A 17943-nucleotide genomic window follows, 5' to 3' on the forward strand; every position below is an offset into this window, starting at 1 on the left:
AACGTGTAGATTTCTAGATTGGCCTTCTTCAGGAAACGGCGCCCTCCATGTACGGACTTTACGGCGTTTTGATTTGCTTATATATATATACATATATATAATCTTCCCATGGCATGAACGGAAGCATCTTTGCTTTCCAAATCTCCATCTTTTTATCTCCTCCCGTCAGCTTTCGTTTTTCATGCCTTCAACTTATGCGAATCTTACTTTGACGTTTTAAAAAAAAAAAAAAAGAAATTAAAAAAAAGCTACCCATTGGATAAAACCAAATTCCCTTTACACCTCAACGCATGCAGATGCTCGGTGTTCCCCCTTTCCCTCAGATCATGAAAATGAATACAAGGGAAAAAAAAAACAGTAGCTATGTATTCAATTGTGTGTTTATCATCACAATGGCTTCCTAAAAAGCTCGATTTTATTAAAAGAAAAATTGAAAATGCCTTAAGATCTAGAATAAGTCATGAGTGTGGAAAAAGACGACAAATGGGATGGTTCACTACGAGGACACAAGTTGCCCTTAAGAATCTAAAAATTAATCCTATACAGGTCTCATTTTGCATGTAAATATTCTCATAAAGTATACGCAGATTGAAATGTCTTTATCAAGTAATCATCAAGGGTACTTTGGGAATCATATTAGTGACGCACTTACGTTAACATTTTATATATTCTTTTTCAGCTGATATTCCATGATAATATAATAATATTAAAAAAAAAAAACACACACACAAAACACACTTCGACCACCACCTTGTGGCCTGTATAAATACGTCTCCAAGGGTTTCAAGTTCCTCACAAGCAAATTCGAGCCTTCTAGTTCTCTTAAGAAACTTCACAGATTTCCAACTCCTACTACTATTCAATCGTATATCTAGCTAAGCTAGCCATGGATGCAGTGACAAGACTGGTTGCTGAGAGGCCACTGGTGATATTCAGCAAGAGCACCTGTGACATGTGTCACTCCATTAAGACACTGATACGTGGTTTTGGGGCAAATCCTACAGTTTATGAGCTCGATCAAATTCCAAACGGCCAGCAAATTGAAAGAGCATTGCAGCAGCTAGGGTGTCAGAACGTACCAGCTGTGTTCATAGGCGGCGAGTGTGTGGGTGGAGATAGGCAGGTCATGAGCTTACTGGTCAAGAACCAGTTAGGTCCATTGCTGAAGAGGGCTGGAGCCATATGGGTCTGGAACGACTAGTGATTTCTTAATTAATTACCAGGAAACTCTACTGCAATGTTGCCAATGCTAAGGTCGAATAATTAAGGGTGTCTTTCTACTTCTTTCATCTTTCTTTTTTCTTTTTCTTCCCCCTGTTTTGAGTAGCAGAAAGTGTGGAGAGCTAAGCATCAAGTCATCTATAGAGTCTAGACTCCTTAGGATTTATGAACTTATTTTAGCACTTAGCTAGGCCAAGGCATGCAGGGTTAACTCTTTTTATGTTAGCTAGCTAGGGTCTTGCCTTTTTAACTTTAATTAAATGTGTAATGCCTGTTGCCCATTATAAATAAAAGTAAAGTTACCTTTATTAATAAAATATATACATGCTGCATGAACTATACATGCATATATAAACATATATTTAATTTATATAATTAAATATCAGAAAATAGTACTGCACTTTTATGTATAAAAGAGCTTGAAAGAAAAAAGAAAAAACAAAAGAATGATCAGGTGAAATTTAGTGGAAGCAATCTGATGTTTATAAGTTAATTCTAACTTTAATTGGAGTAAAATAAATAAAGTAAATAAAAAATAAAAAATAAAGAAAGTTAATAGTATGATAAATTGAATGTCTTAAATGTTGCATATAAAGCAAGTAAAAGTAGCTCACATTCAATAGACTATCACATTAAGCTATTTGTGGGTAGTAATAGGATTATCTTCTATCAGCGAAACAAGCATGATTTGATTGATAGTCTTTTTCATTGAATGCATTACAAGAGATGATGGTTAATGTTCCTCTGTCTCTATCAAATTAATAAATATGAATTCTCTTATTTGTGTCGAATGATACGGAGTTAACTTAGCAGAATTTATTGTAAGTCATTCAATACGTTGCATTTCCTTCATGTCTACACATCCCTCCCTTCTTGATTTGCTAATTTTTTTTTACTATTCAAAAGGAGTGATTTTAACTTGTCAACCTCATCATCTCACTTTTTTATTAGTTATTGCTAACAAGTTTATCCTCTCCTTTTTGTTTGCCAGACAGAAGCAGTTGAAAGAGAGAGAGAGAGAGAGAGAGAGAGAGAGAGAGAGAGAGAGAGAGAGAGAGAGAGAGAGAGAGAGAGGACACAGATTTCCTTTCTTTCTCTCTACCGTTTTACTTTCCAATTCAATTACCCTAATTGCCTTAGCTCTTTGGAAGTGCTTTTTTAAAAACTATTAAATTCTGTTGAAAAAATATAATTTGACAAAAAATATTTTTAATATTTTTATGGTTAAAATTTATTAAATTTAATTTGAAATAAAATTTTAATACTCTCCAATTCATATATTTAAAAAAAATATATTTCTCTAAATAATAGCAATGGAGAAGTTGGTAGGTAATAGGCATTTTAAAATCAGAGTCAACAATTCATAAAGCAGTACCTCAAAGAAACAGTTGTATTCAATTTCTTGCTATTGAATTAATCCAAAAATAAACCTCTTAATTCAATGAAAATCAATTTCAAGTCAAAAGGTGCGATTGCTAAAATCTACCTTAATATTTAAAATATTACTTTCTGAATATGAAAGCATATAGTCAAAAGTGAAAAAATTAAAAGTCTCTTTAGCATAATCTTTGCTTCCATTATTGTTAAATAGTGAATATAAGACTAATTTAATAAAACATATAAAGGATGATAAATATGCATCAGGGTGTATCTAATAATTTATCTATTTTAAGAGTCATACAGGATAAATTCAGAATTTATTGGGTTTATAAAATGGGGGTAAAATAGCTATTCATAATAATGTAATAATTATTTATTTATTATATTATAGTTTGAATTTAAATTATATTATAGTTTGAATTTATAATGTACTAATTTTATAAAAAAAATATTTATTATGTGCAATAATTATTACATATTAAAAATTTAATAATAAATTCAAATTATAAAATAATTATTTTATAGATTATATTTCATATATTAAATTTAACCAAAGATAAAAATAGCTATTAAACATAAAATAAATATTTTATCCTATTCTATGTGTGAACAAAAAATAGTCTTAATTAGCTCTATAATTTCTTATATTTCTCAATAATAATTGTATCCACTTTCCATATGGAAAACTCATACATTTATGAGCAAAGGAAAAATGTTAAAGGAGGTAGAAAGTAAAAACTTGAATTTAGCACTTTCATTGATTTGCTTTTATTCATTGAATCGAATTAAAATAAACAAGTATATATATTAATTTGAATTAATTAAACAATAAATCACTTCTATTGATATGCTTTTACTCATTGAATCGAATTAAAATAAATCAATATATATATTAATTTGAATTAATTAAATCACGCTTATTCTGATTTGAAATATGAGCCTATATATATATATATATTGATTAAAATTATATAGATGAATTCGTAAAAGTAGATAAAATAGTAAATTAATTAATCTCTGTCGCTTCACGTTGTATATATACAACAGAGATTAATTAATTTACTATTTTATCTACTTTTATGAATTCATCTATATATATATATATACACATTATGAAGTGACAGAGATTAATTAATTTACTATTTTAACTACTTTTATGAAATCATCTAGATAATTTTGAACAATATATATGTAGACTTGTATTTCAAATTAGAATAAATGTGATTTATTGTTTAATTAAATCAAATTAATATTATATATATTTGTTTATTTTAATTCGATTCGATTAGTAAAAATAATTGCAGCAAAGCAAAGAAATAAAGAATAGAAAACCACGTGATGAAGAAAAAAGAAGAAAGAAAAGATGCCTGTATCCACCTGCCGAATATCTTGACATTGAAATTCATCTTGATAAAGATCTTCAGACTGCTAGAGCAATCTCAATACAAGATTTAGAGAATAATATTTGTCGTCGATGAGAATATCTGTAAGAAAAGATGAGTGATCATGTCGTCTCATGTTGTGAGTAGTAGAATTCGTATCCTGTCTCGTACTTGAAATGACATTCCTATCGAAGATTTCTCACCCTGACGTACGTAAATTTTCATCAAACTTGTCATAGCTTTTTCATTTCCACCATTAACCAATAGATTTATATATACAACTGAAGAAGTTAATTAAATCAGATTAAAACTTTTCAATCTATTGATGTGGACGTTAATTGCTTGCATTTCAATTTCTGATTGATATATACATACTCAAGAACCTAATCTAATTCATATCTGTGATGCCAGGATCCGACTTCGCATTCTGCAATTCATATATATATATATATATATATATATATATATATATATATATATATATATATATATTCCTAGTTCTCGATCTGTATATATTTTCAACCAAAGTTGACATGCTGTTATGATCATGTATTTCACTTTCAACGTATAAATATATTCTTATCTCTTCGATCGGCCATTATTATTCTTGTCTTTTATTCACATTATATAGAATATAGTTTCTACATATATAAAATGCATCCTTTAGCATTCATAGAAAAATCCTATATAATTTGATACATATACAACAAAGTTAATTAATTGAATATGCACACCTGGTCCTTCTGATCCCAAATTGATTGTGGATAGAGGTGTGTGTGTGTTAAGTTATATGGGAACAAATATCTCCTAAAAATTATCATAATTTTAAGGTGTGGTCAATTTTCATCACTGACCTGGGTGCGTATGTCTATTTCTATTTGGCAAAAAAAACCAAAACGATATGAGCCCCAATGTGGCTCAAATGGTTGAGGTCCTCCTCTGTGTAGGGCGTGCCCGCGTAGGGTGATCCTTCGGGATTATCGATTGTGATAAATATATGTGTTGGATTATATAAAAACAAGAATCTCCTAAAAATTGTCATATTTTTTGATATGTGGTTCATTCCCTTTACTAACTTGAATACGTTTGTTCATTTCTATTCGGAAAAATAAAAACGCACACACAGTAGAAAAAAAAAGATAAGATTAGACATCATTTTCATGGATTTGTAAAATCCGGCAAAAAAAGGAAAAGATTCAGTGGGAAAACGGTGGATCGTTGTCTAGGGAATTTATATTGTTGCAGCGAGTCCAAATACGAGTGATGTTTTAAATTCATTGAATTGGGTCATTGGGGAGACGTTACCCTGTTTAAAAAAATCTTTTCTTTTCAAAAATTTTCATGTAAAATTTAATGAAAAAGAAAAACTTCATTCCCACATCGGATCTCAAAATTTCTTCCTGCATTTTTATTTATGCATAAATTATAAAATATATTTGATGTATTAAAAAATAAATCTACATCATTATGAGTGAGGGGCAGAGATGGAATTAAAGGGGCAGCAGGGCCATTGCCCTCCCTATCCAAAGAAAGGATTTCTTAAGGAGCTTGTCATAGTTATTCTAATCTTATGCAGACTCATGCTGCCCCTAACCTAGCTCAAGTTGCCCCTTTAGCCTAGTTCAAATTTTTTTTTAAACATTAAATTTAATTTTTTCATAATTTTATCTTGATCCATTTTATAATTTAAAGTCATTAACAAATAACCATTTAAATTTATTAAAATAATAATTATAATTGCTTATACTTATATATACATTCTAAAAAATTTAAAAACTCAAGATTTCCATACTCAAGTGTACAATTAATATAAAATTAAGAAAAATTTTACTGTCTCATATATTTACAATGACTTTCTCTCTGTCATTGCTTAATTTTTCTTTTTGTATATTCTTTATTACTATTTTCTGCATTTTTCTTGTCATTTTATTTCATAATTAAAATTTGATAACTTCATTTATTGGTTTTTTTCATTAAGCTTTGATATTTTTAATAGTTGGATGGAAAATTTGATAAAAATATTTTTTTAATTTTAAATGACTTATGTTTTATTTTTATAATTATATTTAAAAATTATTATTTCAACTAAAAGTGATCACTCATTTTTCAAAAAAAAAAAAATTATAACATCTTCTCTCCTCAACATCAATTTGTGGCTCCGCTACCGTGAGGGTGCATCCAATAATTTTCCCCTTGAAGAATGCATGCATGCGACTGTTTTTCATTTTTCTTTTTTTTCTTTTTTTTTTTTGAACATCCTCTTTTTCTCATTTGCTCCTAGGCTATGGGTTGAACAGCATCACTTTAAACATACTCGATCTACTAGATATCTTTGGTCTGCCATTGTAGGGTGGCTACGAGGATGCTCATGATTTCAGCCAAAGCAAAGGATGGTTGAAGCAAGTCCTTGTTGTTAATGGATGTACTGATTAAATAATAATTAATGAAATTTCTTTTGGCGTTTAAAAAAAGGATGGCTACCATTTCATTCTTCTGGAAATAATGGGTTAAAATCACCCCCACCAACTTTTAACTTTGAAAGTAAATGCCATAATTACCAACTTTCAAACACATGGTATTGACTAAAAAGGTTCTTAAGCTTTCTTTATCGGCTCAAATCAAAAGAACAAGTAGCCTCCTAAAATGGATTTAATAAGGATCCTAGTCTTGCTATTTGCCCTTTTGGGCAATACACATGAGCCACTCGTTAACCCACCATTGGATGCCTGCCTCAAATGCAATTGTATACTTTCTATCAAGAATATGATGATAATGATGATATAATAAGCAGCGTCTAGAAATTGATAATGTATGCGGTGGGGTTCAAGGCATCTCTTGTCTGCTTCTCTCTTGTACGGTAATGGATTTTCTTGATCTTGCCTGCTATTGAGGCCCGGTCGATTGCCTTTTAAAAGGCATCATTTCTTTCTTTTCTGAGAGCTTTCGGTTTTCTTGAATTGAGCTTAAGCGAATCTTGGTCTGGGGAAGAAAAGAAACAACAATGTTCTACCCAATTGGATAAACCATATTCTTTCTCCACCTCAGCAGATGCTCAAAAAGAGATAGAAACAGAGGTTCTCTGATCTTGAAGCACAGGCACAACACCAACTCCAAAAGAAAAAATAAAAATCATCAAGTGTAGCAAATAAAAATAAATGTGCTTTCTGGAATAATTTCACATAGAGAAACGGCAAACATGCTAACCTGAAAAGAAGCTAAAAATCATGCAATTTATGTGTTATTTTCTGGTGATCGACACCTAAACTGCAACTTGATATTCAATAACCGCAGATGGACAATTCTTCATCAAGTAATCATGAAATGTAACGAGGGAATCTGACCAGCATGACACGTCTCTGTAACAGTTTATTGTTTCTTTCGTCCTCCATATTCTTTTCGCCAACCTCCATTTTCCACTTCTCTAAATGGCATGTATAAATACACCTCCGTAGCTGTTGAAGTTCCTCGTAGCAAAACCCGTCTCGACAACGTTCATAATATACACTGCCAATTCCCACCCTTTGTAGCAATGGATATGGTGAATAGGTTGGTTAAGGAAAAGCCGATGGTGATTTTCAGCAAGAGTTCTTGTTGCATGAGCCACTCCATCAAGTCAGTCATGTGGATTTGGTGCAAAACTCGCACTCCTCCAGATTCTCATTCCTAAAGAGAATAAAAAAAGAAAAAAGCTTGGCTATATAACTGGTGCATGGCAGCCATATCAATTGACAGAAACTGTGAAAGACGTGTTGCTCACAAATTCCCTTGAATGCTTATATCAAAACAGTGAACCACATGAAGAAGTAAAGAAGAAAATAACGTGTCATTCACCAAAATAGCTGAATCAATTCAGGGAATTATGTGATCTCAATTTAGCCTTGCAGATTTGGAGAATAATTTATGAGTTTTGAGTGAAGGAAAAATCAAGGGAGAGTTAAGAGTTATATGGAAAGAGGAGTCGCATTCTTTTGGATTCTTGGAAGGACAATATTTGGAGAATTTTCTCTGCTGTGCACTAACAGAAGGATTAACTACCTATAATGCAAGTTCCATACCCATTTGCATTGTATCTGGAAAAGCATAAGAATTTAGAAAACATCAATCAAGTCAATCTTCTTCATCAATCAATTAATCAATCAATCATGCTAACATATACGCAGTAGAATTGCAAATTCATTAAAAATTTCAGCTCGGACCAAAACAAAAAACTTTATGCTTGTTGATGGACATTAATGAACAAATTAAGTATTTATTTTTGAAGCTGCAAATATGCTCTGTTCAGAGCTGAAATAAGCTTTTTACCAAATAAAGTTATGACAAATTTTGGTTATGAACCCATGGACGATTGAACAATTAAATAAACAAAGAAAAATGTAAAAAGCTGATCATATAAAGTCTATTGGAATTGTTACTGAGATTGGTCATAGTATGTTAGCCAAGGGGCTTGCATACCTAGGAAGGTCTTGCACAAAGATGAAGAACCAAGCAGGAAGCCTTCATAACCTTGGAATCACCAGAAGAACAAACTGGAAACTTAATAAAAATAGGAACCAACAAAATGATGGTAACATCATGGGCTATGAAACCTGTCCAGAAAGTTCCATTTAACCTGCAACCGTAGGCCATATATATATATATATATATATATATATATATATATATATATATATATATATATATATATATATATATATCATCCCATTTGAGCTTGGATTGCAAAGGAAGACCCATCAATTCTTTTAAGGGTTTGGGACTGATCACAACATCGTTCCGCAGCTCGCTAAAACCCAACACAAGCTTTGGGCTTGCGTTTTTATCTGCAGCAATTGCTCCTAAGTAGCCAAACCTCGGACATACAATACGTTCCTATGATCTTATCTAAAAGGGTCTGCCAATGTCTTCGCCAACAAACACACAAAACACTCGTTCTGGGAATCCTCGACACCCAACAGCATTGTACAATTAAGAGGTTTCGTCCATCATATGTGGCTGTATTGCAGGGCAGGGTCCAGTGTAATCAGAAACACCCACAAATAGAACTTGATGTTCAAGTACTGTTAATCAGAAACACCCACAAATAGAACTTTTTTAACGCATGCGCTAACCAATCCTTTTACAAGCCAACATAGTAGCTGATTAACAGTACTTGAACATCCTCATAATTATCAACAAAAAGGCCCTGAATCCAGGAACTGGAATTGGATATAATCCACCAGCACACCTCGAGACAAGGAGTAGCAAAAATTGTATCATCTTTCAATAGACATGGAAAAACTGCGGTTTATCTTCATTCCACCTTAACTAGAGAATAAAAATGGAAAATTTATACCAAAACTAGAAAGTGAAAAATGGCTTAGTGCTTTTCTTAGATGTTTGATAGGAACAGTGTTTTCACACCACAACAAGAAGAGCTTACAAAACTACAAAAATGTTAATCATCCTACCATCCATGAAAAACAATGCAGCAAGTACTCATTTACTTGTTGATAAAATCTTTTAGAATGTCACTTCTGTGCTCTAGATTTGCATTTCTTCGCCAATTCTCAACTGCCCTACGAACTGTAACATTTGCCTCTTGTATCTCCTCAGCAGAGAACTTGTGTTCCACTATTCCCAATGGTCCAGGCTGCAAAACCTTAATCACAGTTTCCATCTCTTGCTCAAGCTGCCTATGCAAAGGAAAAAGAAATGGATTAGAGATATTTTGAAAAATGAGAATAAGGTCCTTGTAGAAGCAAAAGTTGTACAAACAAGATAAACCCCAAATGCATAACTCAATAACTTAATGGTTATGGAAAAGAAACTGCCAAAATTTATTCACTCTGTTGGGGAGGAGTGAAAGAGTTTTTTAAAGTGAGGTCAAGTAAGATAAAGTAATGGAAGGCAAAGTATCAAAACTTCCTCAACCCACCGACTAATTTAGTAGGTTGAAAAGTGAGGGTTTTGGAAGTTTAACCTTTCTAAGAAACTTTGCTCCCAAAGTCATTAGTATACAAGTTCACAAAAGCAGCAAACAAAATGGAAGCTGTGACAACAATTCATATCCATTTAACTCACCATCATCACAAGATGCCATAAAACTAATCCAACACTCAGTGTGATGGCTCCAACTTCCCTTGGAGCCTACCACATAGATGGCAGATCCGCATTCTTGAAACCTAAGAATATTATTGTTCAACTTAAATATACCTAACTAGTTAGCATCAATTGTGATAACCATAATCAAAAGTGTTCAATTGAATATAAATGGGACGTGCACTAAAGCACCTGATCAATTACAAGTTAAGAAGAAATTAAAGCTACTTAGGCTAAATCCCCTGCTGAGCCCCAGTTTCCAACGAAACAGAGGTTTGGTACGTAGTGAAGCATGTAAAATCATAATCTCGACATTTACCAAAATTACAGGAAAGTAATACAATTAATAAATCCGAACATCTTCAAAATTAAGCAACTGAAGGTGATCCTCCAACCTCTAATTCCAAGATTACAAAATTCTCAATGAAATCGACGCACACAAACAAAGAATGGCTGGCTATTTACGATTCATCCGAAAAACAAAAACCCTAATTGGCACAAACTAGAGAAGGATAAGAAATGTCACAAAAAGAACACAAATGTAATTTTTTACCTAAAGATTCTTGAAAACGGCAAAGCATTTCCTATCCCAGAAAAAGATACGCGCATCTCTATCTCCTTTTCCTCTGTACGATGCGCCGTCGCTATTCCAGACTCACGATGACAAGGAAGGGGCGGTCCTCAGGCGAGATGGCTTTGCTTGACAAATTGAATCAGTGTTACGCTAACGAGTAACGACTAACGATGGCGTGCCAGCCTCCCAAGCGCAAACAAGAGTGAAGCGTCCCGGGGTAAGAATTTAAACGGCATCGTTTTATGACCGTTTTTTAAGAAAAATAAAACCGACTCCACTGGGGATCGAACCCAGAATCTCTGGTTCCGTAGACCAGCGCCTTATCCATTGGGCCATGGAGTCCTCATTAAACGTGTAATAAAAATTAAAGAATTTAGCACATATTATGCGGACTAATTATCAAACAAGCCGACCGTACCAAAAAAATTGTATTTCCTTTTTCACAAAAAAAAAAGTGTGCTCTCCTTATAATATAAAAATTAAATTTCACATAATTATGAGTGATAATACATATACATCAAATGTACTTGATAATTTCTCATATTATACGTGAGAATCAATTTTTCTTTCCATTTAATGATTAATTTCTCAATTTTTGTTGTTTTGGGTTGAATTGGATTTGCAAAGGATGGCGAATGGGAAAAATGAAGAATTAGTTAAAACAATAGCTTCGTCATGCTTGCCTTATTCAAATTAAGGGTGAGCAGATTTTGGTTTAAATAAAAAAATCGAATCAATTCAGTTCAATCGGTTTAGTTTTAAAATTCAATCAATTCGGTTCAGTTTTATATTATAAAAATTTCAGTTATTTTGGTTCTATTCGATTTTGAAGAGAAAAAAAAACAATTAAACCGAAATGAACCGAATAGTAATTTTATATATTCAAATCGAACCGAATCAATTTTTGAATTGATTTATTTTATGGGAAATTTGTGAATTAGATTCAATTATATATATATATATATATATATATATATATATATATATATATATATATATATATTGTTCAATTTAATTGATTAATGGTTATTAGGTTCAAATCAAAGTTAAAATTAAACCAAATAACTTGAAAATCAAGTCTAAATTAAAAAATCTATCAAAAATCAAAACTGATCGATTTGACCTAATCAAACCGAAATATAGCGATTCGATTCGATTTGATTTTTCATCCATTTTGATTTAATTCGGTTTCTAAAATATGTAATCGATTTTCATAATTTAATTCGATTAAATTTCAAACTATGCCTGCTTTCATACATATTTCAGAACAGAAAAGTTAGATCGAGTCCCTGCCACTGCCTGCCTTGAAGAGTCCATTGAAAGAAAAGATAAATAAATAATTAAAGTCAAACGAGCAATCACGATGACTAAACATGGCAACTCAGAATCAACAATCCAAAACCCACCGAGAAGGAGCTGGACTGTTGGACATTAGACAAAATCACACTATACTTCTTACCCTATACACTCTTTTTTTAGTCCCTTTATCATACACGCATTTTTATTTACAGTCAGGAAACCGAATGACGCCTTCTTTTCTGAAGCAAGAATCTTGCTTCTGAATTAGACTTGCCCCCTTTTGGCTTTAGACCGTTTATTCTGAATAACGAATTCAACTTGCCTAATTTTCTGGTGAATGATTTGAACAGCTTATTCGCAGGATGAGTCCTTACAAGCTCTTGTTTCATTGACACGTGATCCTTTTCAAGGTCTGTCAGTCTCATCCTCATTCTTGCAACTTCAAGCTTCAGCTCTCGGTTCTCTCTTCTTACTGATGCATAATTGTCTCTCGGAGAAATAGCTCCACTTCCTGCTCCACTGCTCGACCTTTGAGGGAATTGACCGTTTATTGCTCCGAAGAAAAACTGGTTGTGCCCTCCATTCATTGCATTCCTCAGCCTTATCTGCTCGAAATATAGCACCTGCACTGCCATCTGTACCGGTAATCTTTCGTTTTGCGCTGCGTGGCTGCAGGCTTCCTGAGATAGTTTCTGACAGTCTATTGTTTTGCACAGTCTGTATCTTTCAGAATCTTTAATGTTTGGATGAACCTGTCATGTAGATAGACAAAGAAAAACTGGTGTGTTTTAGTTAATTAATTCTATAAATGGAATTAATGGAAGATACGAAAAGAGGTGAAGTTACTAACTTTGAGAAAGATATCCACAGCTCTGTACAATCCATCACTGACTATACGAGCATGGTCTGGAAGTACTTCTGCTAGTGCTATGAATTTTGATGGCATCAAGTTTGAGTCTAGTGCAACTTCTGCAAGATAGTTGTCCAGTAACTTTGATACCTTAAGAATTGAGCTCTGTTTAGGAGATCCAGGACTGTCAAAATCATAAACCATCTCACTTTCATCCCGCAAGTGATTGTCTTCGTCATCATCTTCATCCAAGTTAAGGAACATGGAGAAGATCCTCAAGATTGAATCTGCGTCATACATGGTGCTGTGGCTGTTTCCATGTGAATTTGCTGGAATTAGGATATCTTCAAGAATTGCCTGATCCAATTGAAGACCAATCCTCCTCTCCAAATCGGATCTGCAAGAAGTAGTTGCTGATGCTGCTATTGCAGTTTTCAACAAACTTGAAAGAAAGGCCATTGGTACTGGACTCTTCCTTGATTGGGTTGGTAATAAGCTAACTATTGCTTCAACAATGACCCTTTGTTTCTTCTGCAACTCCAAATCCAGGAGACTTCCTTTAACCAAATGAGGGTCTCTTACAACGAGGCCTTGAAGAGAATTATGAGCATAATTTATCAAAATCTTGCTAATCATATCCTGTTTCAGACCCTTTGATTTTACTGCAGATAAAACTCGTTGGAAGAAATCAAGATTGAGAACTGTGAGTGCTTTGCCCCACCATTCTGATGGTGTTTCAGGTTCGATGTTTGCTTGTTTTGCTGGGAAGTTATGGTCAAGTTTTAGCAAGCCAGAGGTGAGCTGCTCTTTGCACGCATTGCTTGCAATTGCATTGACAAGTCTGCTAACTAGGTTGATCTCTTCTGATATAGGCAATAGTACTTCACAGCGATGAAGAACACAAATCGAACTCGATATGTTTGGGAGCACCATCTCCTTTAAATAAGCTTCAGCTCGAGCTTCCAGGTTTTTCTCTGCAAAATCTTCTGTCATTTCCAGGAAATGCGCTGCACACAATAGTATAGCAACATTTGACAGTGTAATATCAACATTTACGCCATAGCAGAACTTTGCAGCAAGTTCAAAGGCTTCTGCTCCACCCGGAACAGCAGGTATATTGATGCGTGAAACTTTTGAATCTTTTGCTTCTAACAACAGTTTTCGAATTCTTCCACTCCGAGATACAAGAGGGAACTGCAAAATAATAATTAATGTTTTTGATAATTATTTTCCATACAGAAGATCAAAACTAAAATCATGAGAAGATTCATTTGATTTTTTTTTAAAGTTTCAGAGTCTCTCAAGACAAGCTGTTTATTTCGAATCCTAATTTAGCTTGTATGCATAGATGCATAAACTAGATTTTCCTTACCTTGTGAAGTGCAAAGCTTGATGCTCCAATTTCAACAGTAAGATCGCTAGAAACATCCGAAATTGGCCTGCAAGATGGTAGAATGATTGAAGTGGAACTGCAAAGAGACAAGAAAATTCCAAAATAAAAAGGAAATAAATGATGCATACATGTTTGTTAGTGTTAATAATTTAGAGACCATATAGGAGGTTCTACTGTAGACCTGAACTCCCATTTTTGAAACCATTGATTTCCAGACACACTCAAGGGTACTCCCTACCCATCCACAGACCACACAATAACTTAAAAAGGGAGTATGTAGGTGCTTCTACCATAAACCATAAATAGAGCACCTCAAATTTATGGACAATGTGATCCTTCTTGATCTTCTGAATCAGACACAGATGGCCCAGACGGGAAAAATGACAGACTCAATTATTACACAATGAGTGGCCAATCAGTACAGTAGACAATAAGATTACAATTCCTAACTGTAAAAAATAAAAATAAAATAAAATAAAAAACTGCACTGCATATAAAAGACCAGGTTACGTTTTTGCAATTTACACAATTTGAAAATTTTACTGAGAATTGCAGGTCCCTTAGATCAGACATGAATACATGCACACGACCACAATTATCAACTGTTCGATCAAATGAAAGATTGTTGACACAACAGGGCATTGAATTGGGTAGGTGTGATTGTTTGTCATGCTCAGCGCAAATGAACTGTACTGCAAACTCTTCCGTACAAATGTGAGGGCCTATCAATAGTAAAACTAAAACACACTCAAATTATTGACCCGAAAAACATTTTTGGCAATTCTAAATGTTGGTTGACAGTTCAAGACAAGAATGCATCTGATAAGCCTCATGGCATTGTCCTTCAAGTGGAAAATTAGCAAGGTCAAGGTCACATGATTCATTTGTTATGCTCTGTGTTTGCTTTTTTGGAAGGGAATGATCGATGAAGGGTAGTTTTCTTCTATTAGTTAAGAGCAGCTGTGACTAAGGATATCAGGTACTGAAGCCCATAAAATTGCTTGGACCTACAAACATGGCTGGAAGTCGAGGATTTTAAAGAAAGTCTAATAAATTCCTCTCTTACAAAAGACCTCTTTTCTTCGCACACAATAAATAAATAAATAAATAAAAATTTAACCTGTATTTTCCACTTGATTCTTCTTTTGAGTAATCATTAATCAAATAAAAAACTTGCAAAATAAACGATATTCAGTTTCCAATTTATAGGATTTCGCCAAGCCGTACTCTAGTTTGTACAACTAAAACTCACAAAGACACCAAAGTATGGCTGCACAAATAGCTACAATTCAAGTTATATAACAGCTAACTAATTCAGAGATAATGGTTTTCAATCTCTTAGTGCCCAAGAATGCAACATAAAAAAAATTTCAACCTTTGAGGGGGGAAAAAGTTAGAAGCATATGCAATCCATTAAAGAAATATGATAAATGCAGAACTGCACCAATTAATTAAGCAATGTTAATTATATCAAATGCAATGGGGAATGCTAGTTAGACAAGAACCAAGGAGGAGAAAATTACCATTCAGTAGCATGCCTTATGCTAGAACTTGGACGAAATGATCTCTTCCCTGATATGCTAGGCTTCAATTCAGCAACCGTAACAACACCCATCTCTTCCCAAAAAAAAAAAAAAAAAAAAAAAACTGACTATTCAGCCCTTAGATGATTCTCTTTGAAAGTGCTGCACCACCACAAACCCCACTACCAAGTGTCTCCCTTTCAAAGAATCAAAATTGTTTCTAAAAAACCATCTCTTTTGTCAGCTACAAACCCAAAACAAGATTTATTATTCTGCTGCAGACAAAGGGTTGTTTTAGGACACATCTCTCTCTCTCTCTCTTTTTCTATGGTGAAAGAGAAAGCAGGAAGAAGAGTGAGGTGAAAGTCACATGCAAGATCAAGGAGTGGTAATGACTTGAAATATACTTTAATGAGTGTTTATAATGCAGCTAATCTAAAGTCAAGGGAGTATGTTGGGTGTGCTTGCACTTTTCGGTGAAAGGTAGTGAGAGATGAGCACATTTTGCCAGTTTTACACGGTTTTGTCTTGAGAAAATTTGCACTTGCATTGCAGGATTCCTGAACTGCTTTTGGGAGATGTAATCATGGCTAGTGAAAGCTACCCATATAAAGATTCGCTTAATTTATTTCTGTATAGTGTGTAAAGCATCGTTAAAGTTGAAATTAGGAGTATGAGTTCGATTACATGTTATGATGACAACCACAGTTCCTCTACTTATTAATCTGCTTTTGTATTGCTCATTTTGAAGTCCCAGATGCAAAAATACAAGCTTTAGGAACAAAGTAGTCCTGAATTTCAATGAATCTCAACAAAATCACTCGATTATAAATAATTCTAAAAAATAAATGTATATATAAAGGGTTAATAAAAAGTTGCTGGAATTAAAACTCTTTTAACTTTCTGGAATAAAAAATAAATACTCCTATTACCAATTATTAATTCAATAATATACATAACATTTAGACTCAATTGGCCTAAATAACTTTTAAATCCTAAACCATTAATTCCAAAGATCCAAAATAGTAATCAAATCATTTTAGTAATGGGGAGTAGGGTATATAAATCATCCTCCTCTCTCTTATGTTCAAATAATGTGGGATGATATAATTTCACTGACCATCAATTTTACTCGATAATTGAAAAAATTTAATAGCTAAATTTTTTTTATTTAAATTTAATTTAATATAAATTTAAAATATAAAATATATATTAAATACATAAATTTTATATATTTATATAATAAATTAAATATAAATAAAAATTAATTTTACTTTAAATGACATTTAAAGATGCAATTGTAGTACCTAAGCAATTTAATCTATCCCTTTGCCTGGGTGATATTCATGTCAAATTTTAATGGATTAAAAAAAAAATTAAACCAGTGAAATTGCATCAGGACCTTTAAATTAGTTGACGTTTAAAAATATATAAAGAGAAATAATGCTGAATTATATGTCACTTCACCCAAACATGATGTAGTAGTCATAATTAGCAGGCTTGATATTGGAAAAATGACTGTTGGTTTGATCATAGCTTAAGATTGCACGATCAGCAGGTAATGATGATCCCATCAGCTGGATGTGGATGATACCTACCTGCGTACAACAGAGATGCCTAATCCTGTGGTGGATATAATTTGATCCATTTCTTTATTTATTGTTAATTGCACCTGCCATTAAAGCAAGTGAGAGCAGAGTACAGTTCAAATTACTCCGCCTTGGCTTAGTATCCTATGATTTTCCATTAAAGCCAAATGACAAGATTTTATTGAAATCTGTACTTTTTGTTGAACCCAACAGCAGTCCATCACCTAAAATTTGGGATTAAATTTGTCTAATTAAGTGAGACCAAACAGCAAATTCCCATGTTTTCTTGCCATTTTTTAATTTGTGACAAGATGTTCATACTATTTCTTAAAGTTACTGTTCCTTTATAGTTCCACTTTATTTTGGCATGAATGATAAGACTGAATACTTTTATTTTTCACCTGTCCAAATAGCTTTCACTTGGGTTTGGAAAATGCCATGAAAATTATCAATATTTAATTAATTAAAATAAAAATTTTTCACATTTTCATAAATAAAAAATTATTATAAAATGAAAAAACAAATGATGAGGCGGCCGCTTGAAGAATTAATTATGAGACTTGCCTCAAGAAAGGTGGCATAGTATGGCAAAAATATTTGAGTAGCTATATAAGCCATCTCGTCCTCACCCTATACCATAAGATAATATATAATATA

The 17943-nt window shown here is 33.0% G+C and overlaps 3 protein-coding genes and 1 non-coding gene across 6 annotated transcripts; 1 reads left to right on the forward strand and 3 right to left on the reverse strand.

Moving 5' to 3' along the window:
- Positions 1 to 800: 800 nt before the first annotated feature.
- On the forward strand, positions 801 to 1538 carry LOC110634761 (monothiol glutaredoxin-S6). Its single transcript, XM_021783905.2, has one exon. It carries the CDS (start codon positions 887 to 889, stop codon positions 1199 to 1201), a length of 315 nt encoding a protein of 104 aa, XP_021639597.1. The 5' UTR covers positions 801 to 886; the 3' UTR covers positions 1202 to 1538.
- Positions 1539 to 9325: 7787 nt separating this feature from the next.
- Positions 9326 to 10836, reverse strand: LOC110634598 (uncharacterized). Its single transcript, XM_021783670.2, has 2 exons — positions 10612 to 10836; positions 9326 to 9652 (listed from the first exon to the last, which is right to left on the reverse strand). Exons 1-2 carry the CDS (start codon positions 10665 to 10667, stop codon positions 9460 to 9462), a joined length of 249 nt encoding a protein of 82 aa, XP_021639362.2. The 5' UTR covers positions 10668 to 10836; the 3' UTR covers positions 9326 to 9459.
- Positions 10837 to 10901: 65 nt separating this feature from the next.
- TRNAR-ACG (transfer RNA arginine (anticodon ACG)) lies at positions 10902 to 10974 on the reverse strand. Its single transcript has one exon. It is a non-coding gene; the product is annotated as a tRNA-Arg (tRNA).
- Positions 10975 to 11928: 954 nt separating this feature from the next.
- LOC110634607 (BTB/POZ domain-containing protein At1g03010-like) lies at positions 11929 to 16130 on the reverse strand. 3 transcript variants are annotated; one of them, XM_021783682.2, is made up of 4 exons: positions 15698 to 16130; positions 14154 to 14250; positions 12782 to 13975; positions 11929 to 12683 (listed from the first exon to the last, which is right to left on the reverse strand). In XM_021783682.2, the coding sequence occupies exons 1-4, from the start codon at positions 15787 to 15789 to the stop codon at positions 12144 to 12146; spliced, it is 1923 nt and encodes a 640-aa protein (XP_021639374.2). In that variant the 5' UTR covers positions 15790 to 16130; the 3' UTR covers positions 11929 to 12143. The 3 variants fall into 3 exon arrangements, with proteins under 3 accessions (XP_021639374.2, XP_021639381.2, XP_057994713.1); XM_021783689.2 differs by having other exon boundaries at positions 14154 to 14220; positions 15698 to 16127; XM_058138730.1 differs by lacking the exon at positions 15698 to 16130 and adding an exon at positions 14303 to 14482 and having other exon boundaries at positions 14154 to 14220.
- Between the last annotated feature and the right edge of the window lie 1813 nt (positions 16131 to 17943).

The sequence above is a fragment of the Hevea brasiliensis genome, chromosome 2, assembly GCF_030052815.1.
Source record: "Hevea brasiliensis isolate MT/VB/25A 57/8 chromosome 2, ASM3005281v1, whole genome shotgun sequence".
Classification (NCBI taxonomy): domain Eukaryota; kingdom Viridiplantae; phylum Streptophyta; class Magnoliopsida; order Malpighiales; family Euphorbiaceae; genus Hevea; species Hevea brasiliensis.

Bases quoted from the DNA above. Each gene is read 5' to 3' on its own strand.
- LOC110634761 (XM_021783905.2), top strand. From the start codon at position 887: ATGGATGCAGTGACAAGACTGGTTGCTGAGAGGCCACTGGTGATATTC.
- LOC110634607 (XM_021783682.2), bottom strand. From the start codon at position 15,789: ATGGGTGTTGTTACGGTTGCTGAATTGAAGCCTAGCATATCAGGGAAG. The intron at 13,976-14,153 runs GTAAGGAAAATC...ATTATTTTGCAG, and splicing joins CAAGCTTTGCACTTCACAAG to TTCCCTCTTGTATCTCGGAG. The intron at 12,684-12,781 runs GTTAGTAACTTC...TCTACATGACAG, and splicing joins CTGTGGATATCTTTCTCAAA to GTTCATCCAAACATTAAAGA.
- LOC110634598 (XM_021783670.2), bottom strand. From the start codon at position 10,667: ATGCGCGTATCTTTTTCTGGGATAGGAAATGCTTTGCCGTTTTCAAGA. The intron at 9,653-10,611 runs GTAAAAAATTAC...TCCTTTGCATAG, and splicing joins CCGTTTTCAAGAATCTTTAG to GCAGCTTGAGCAAGAGATGG.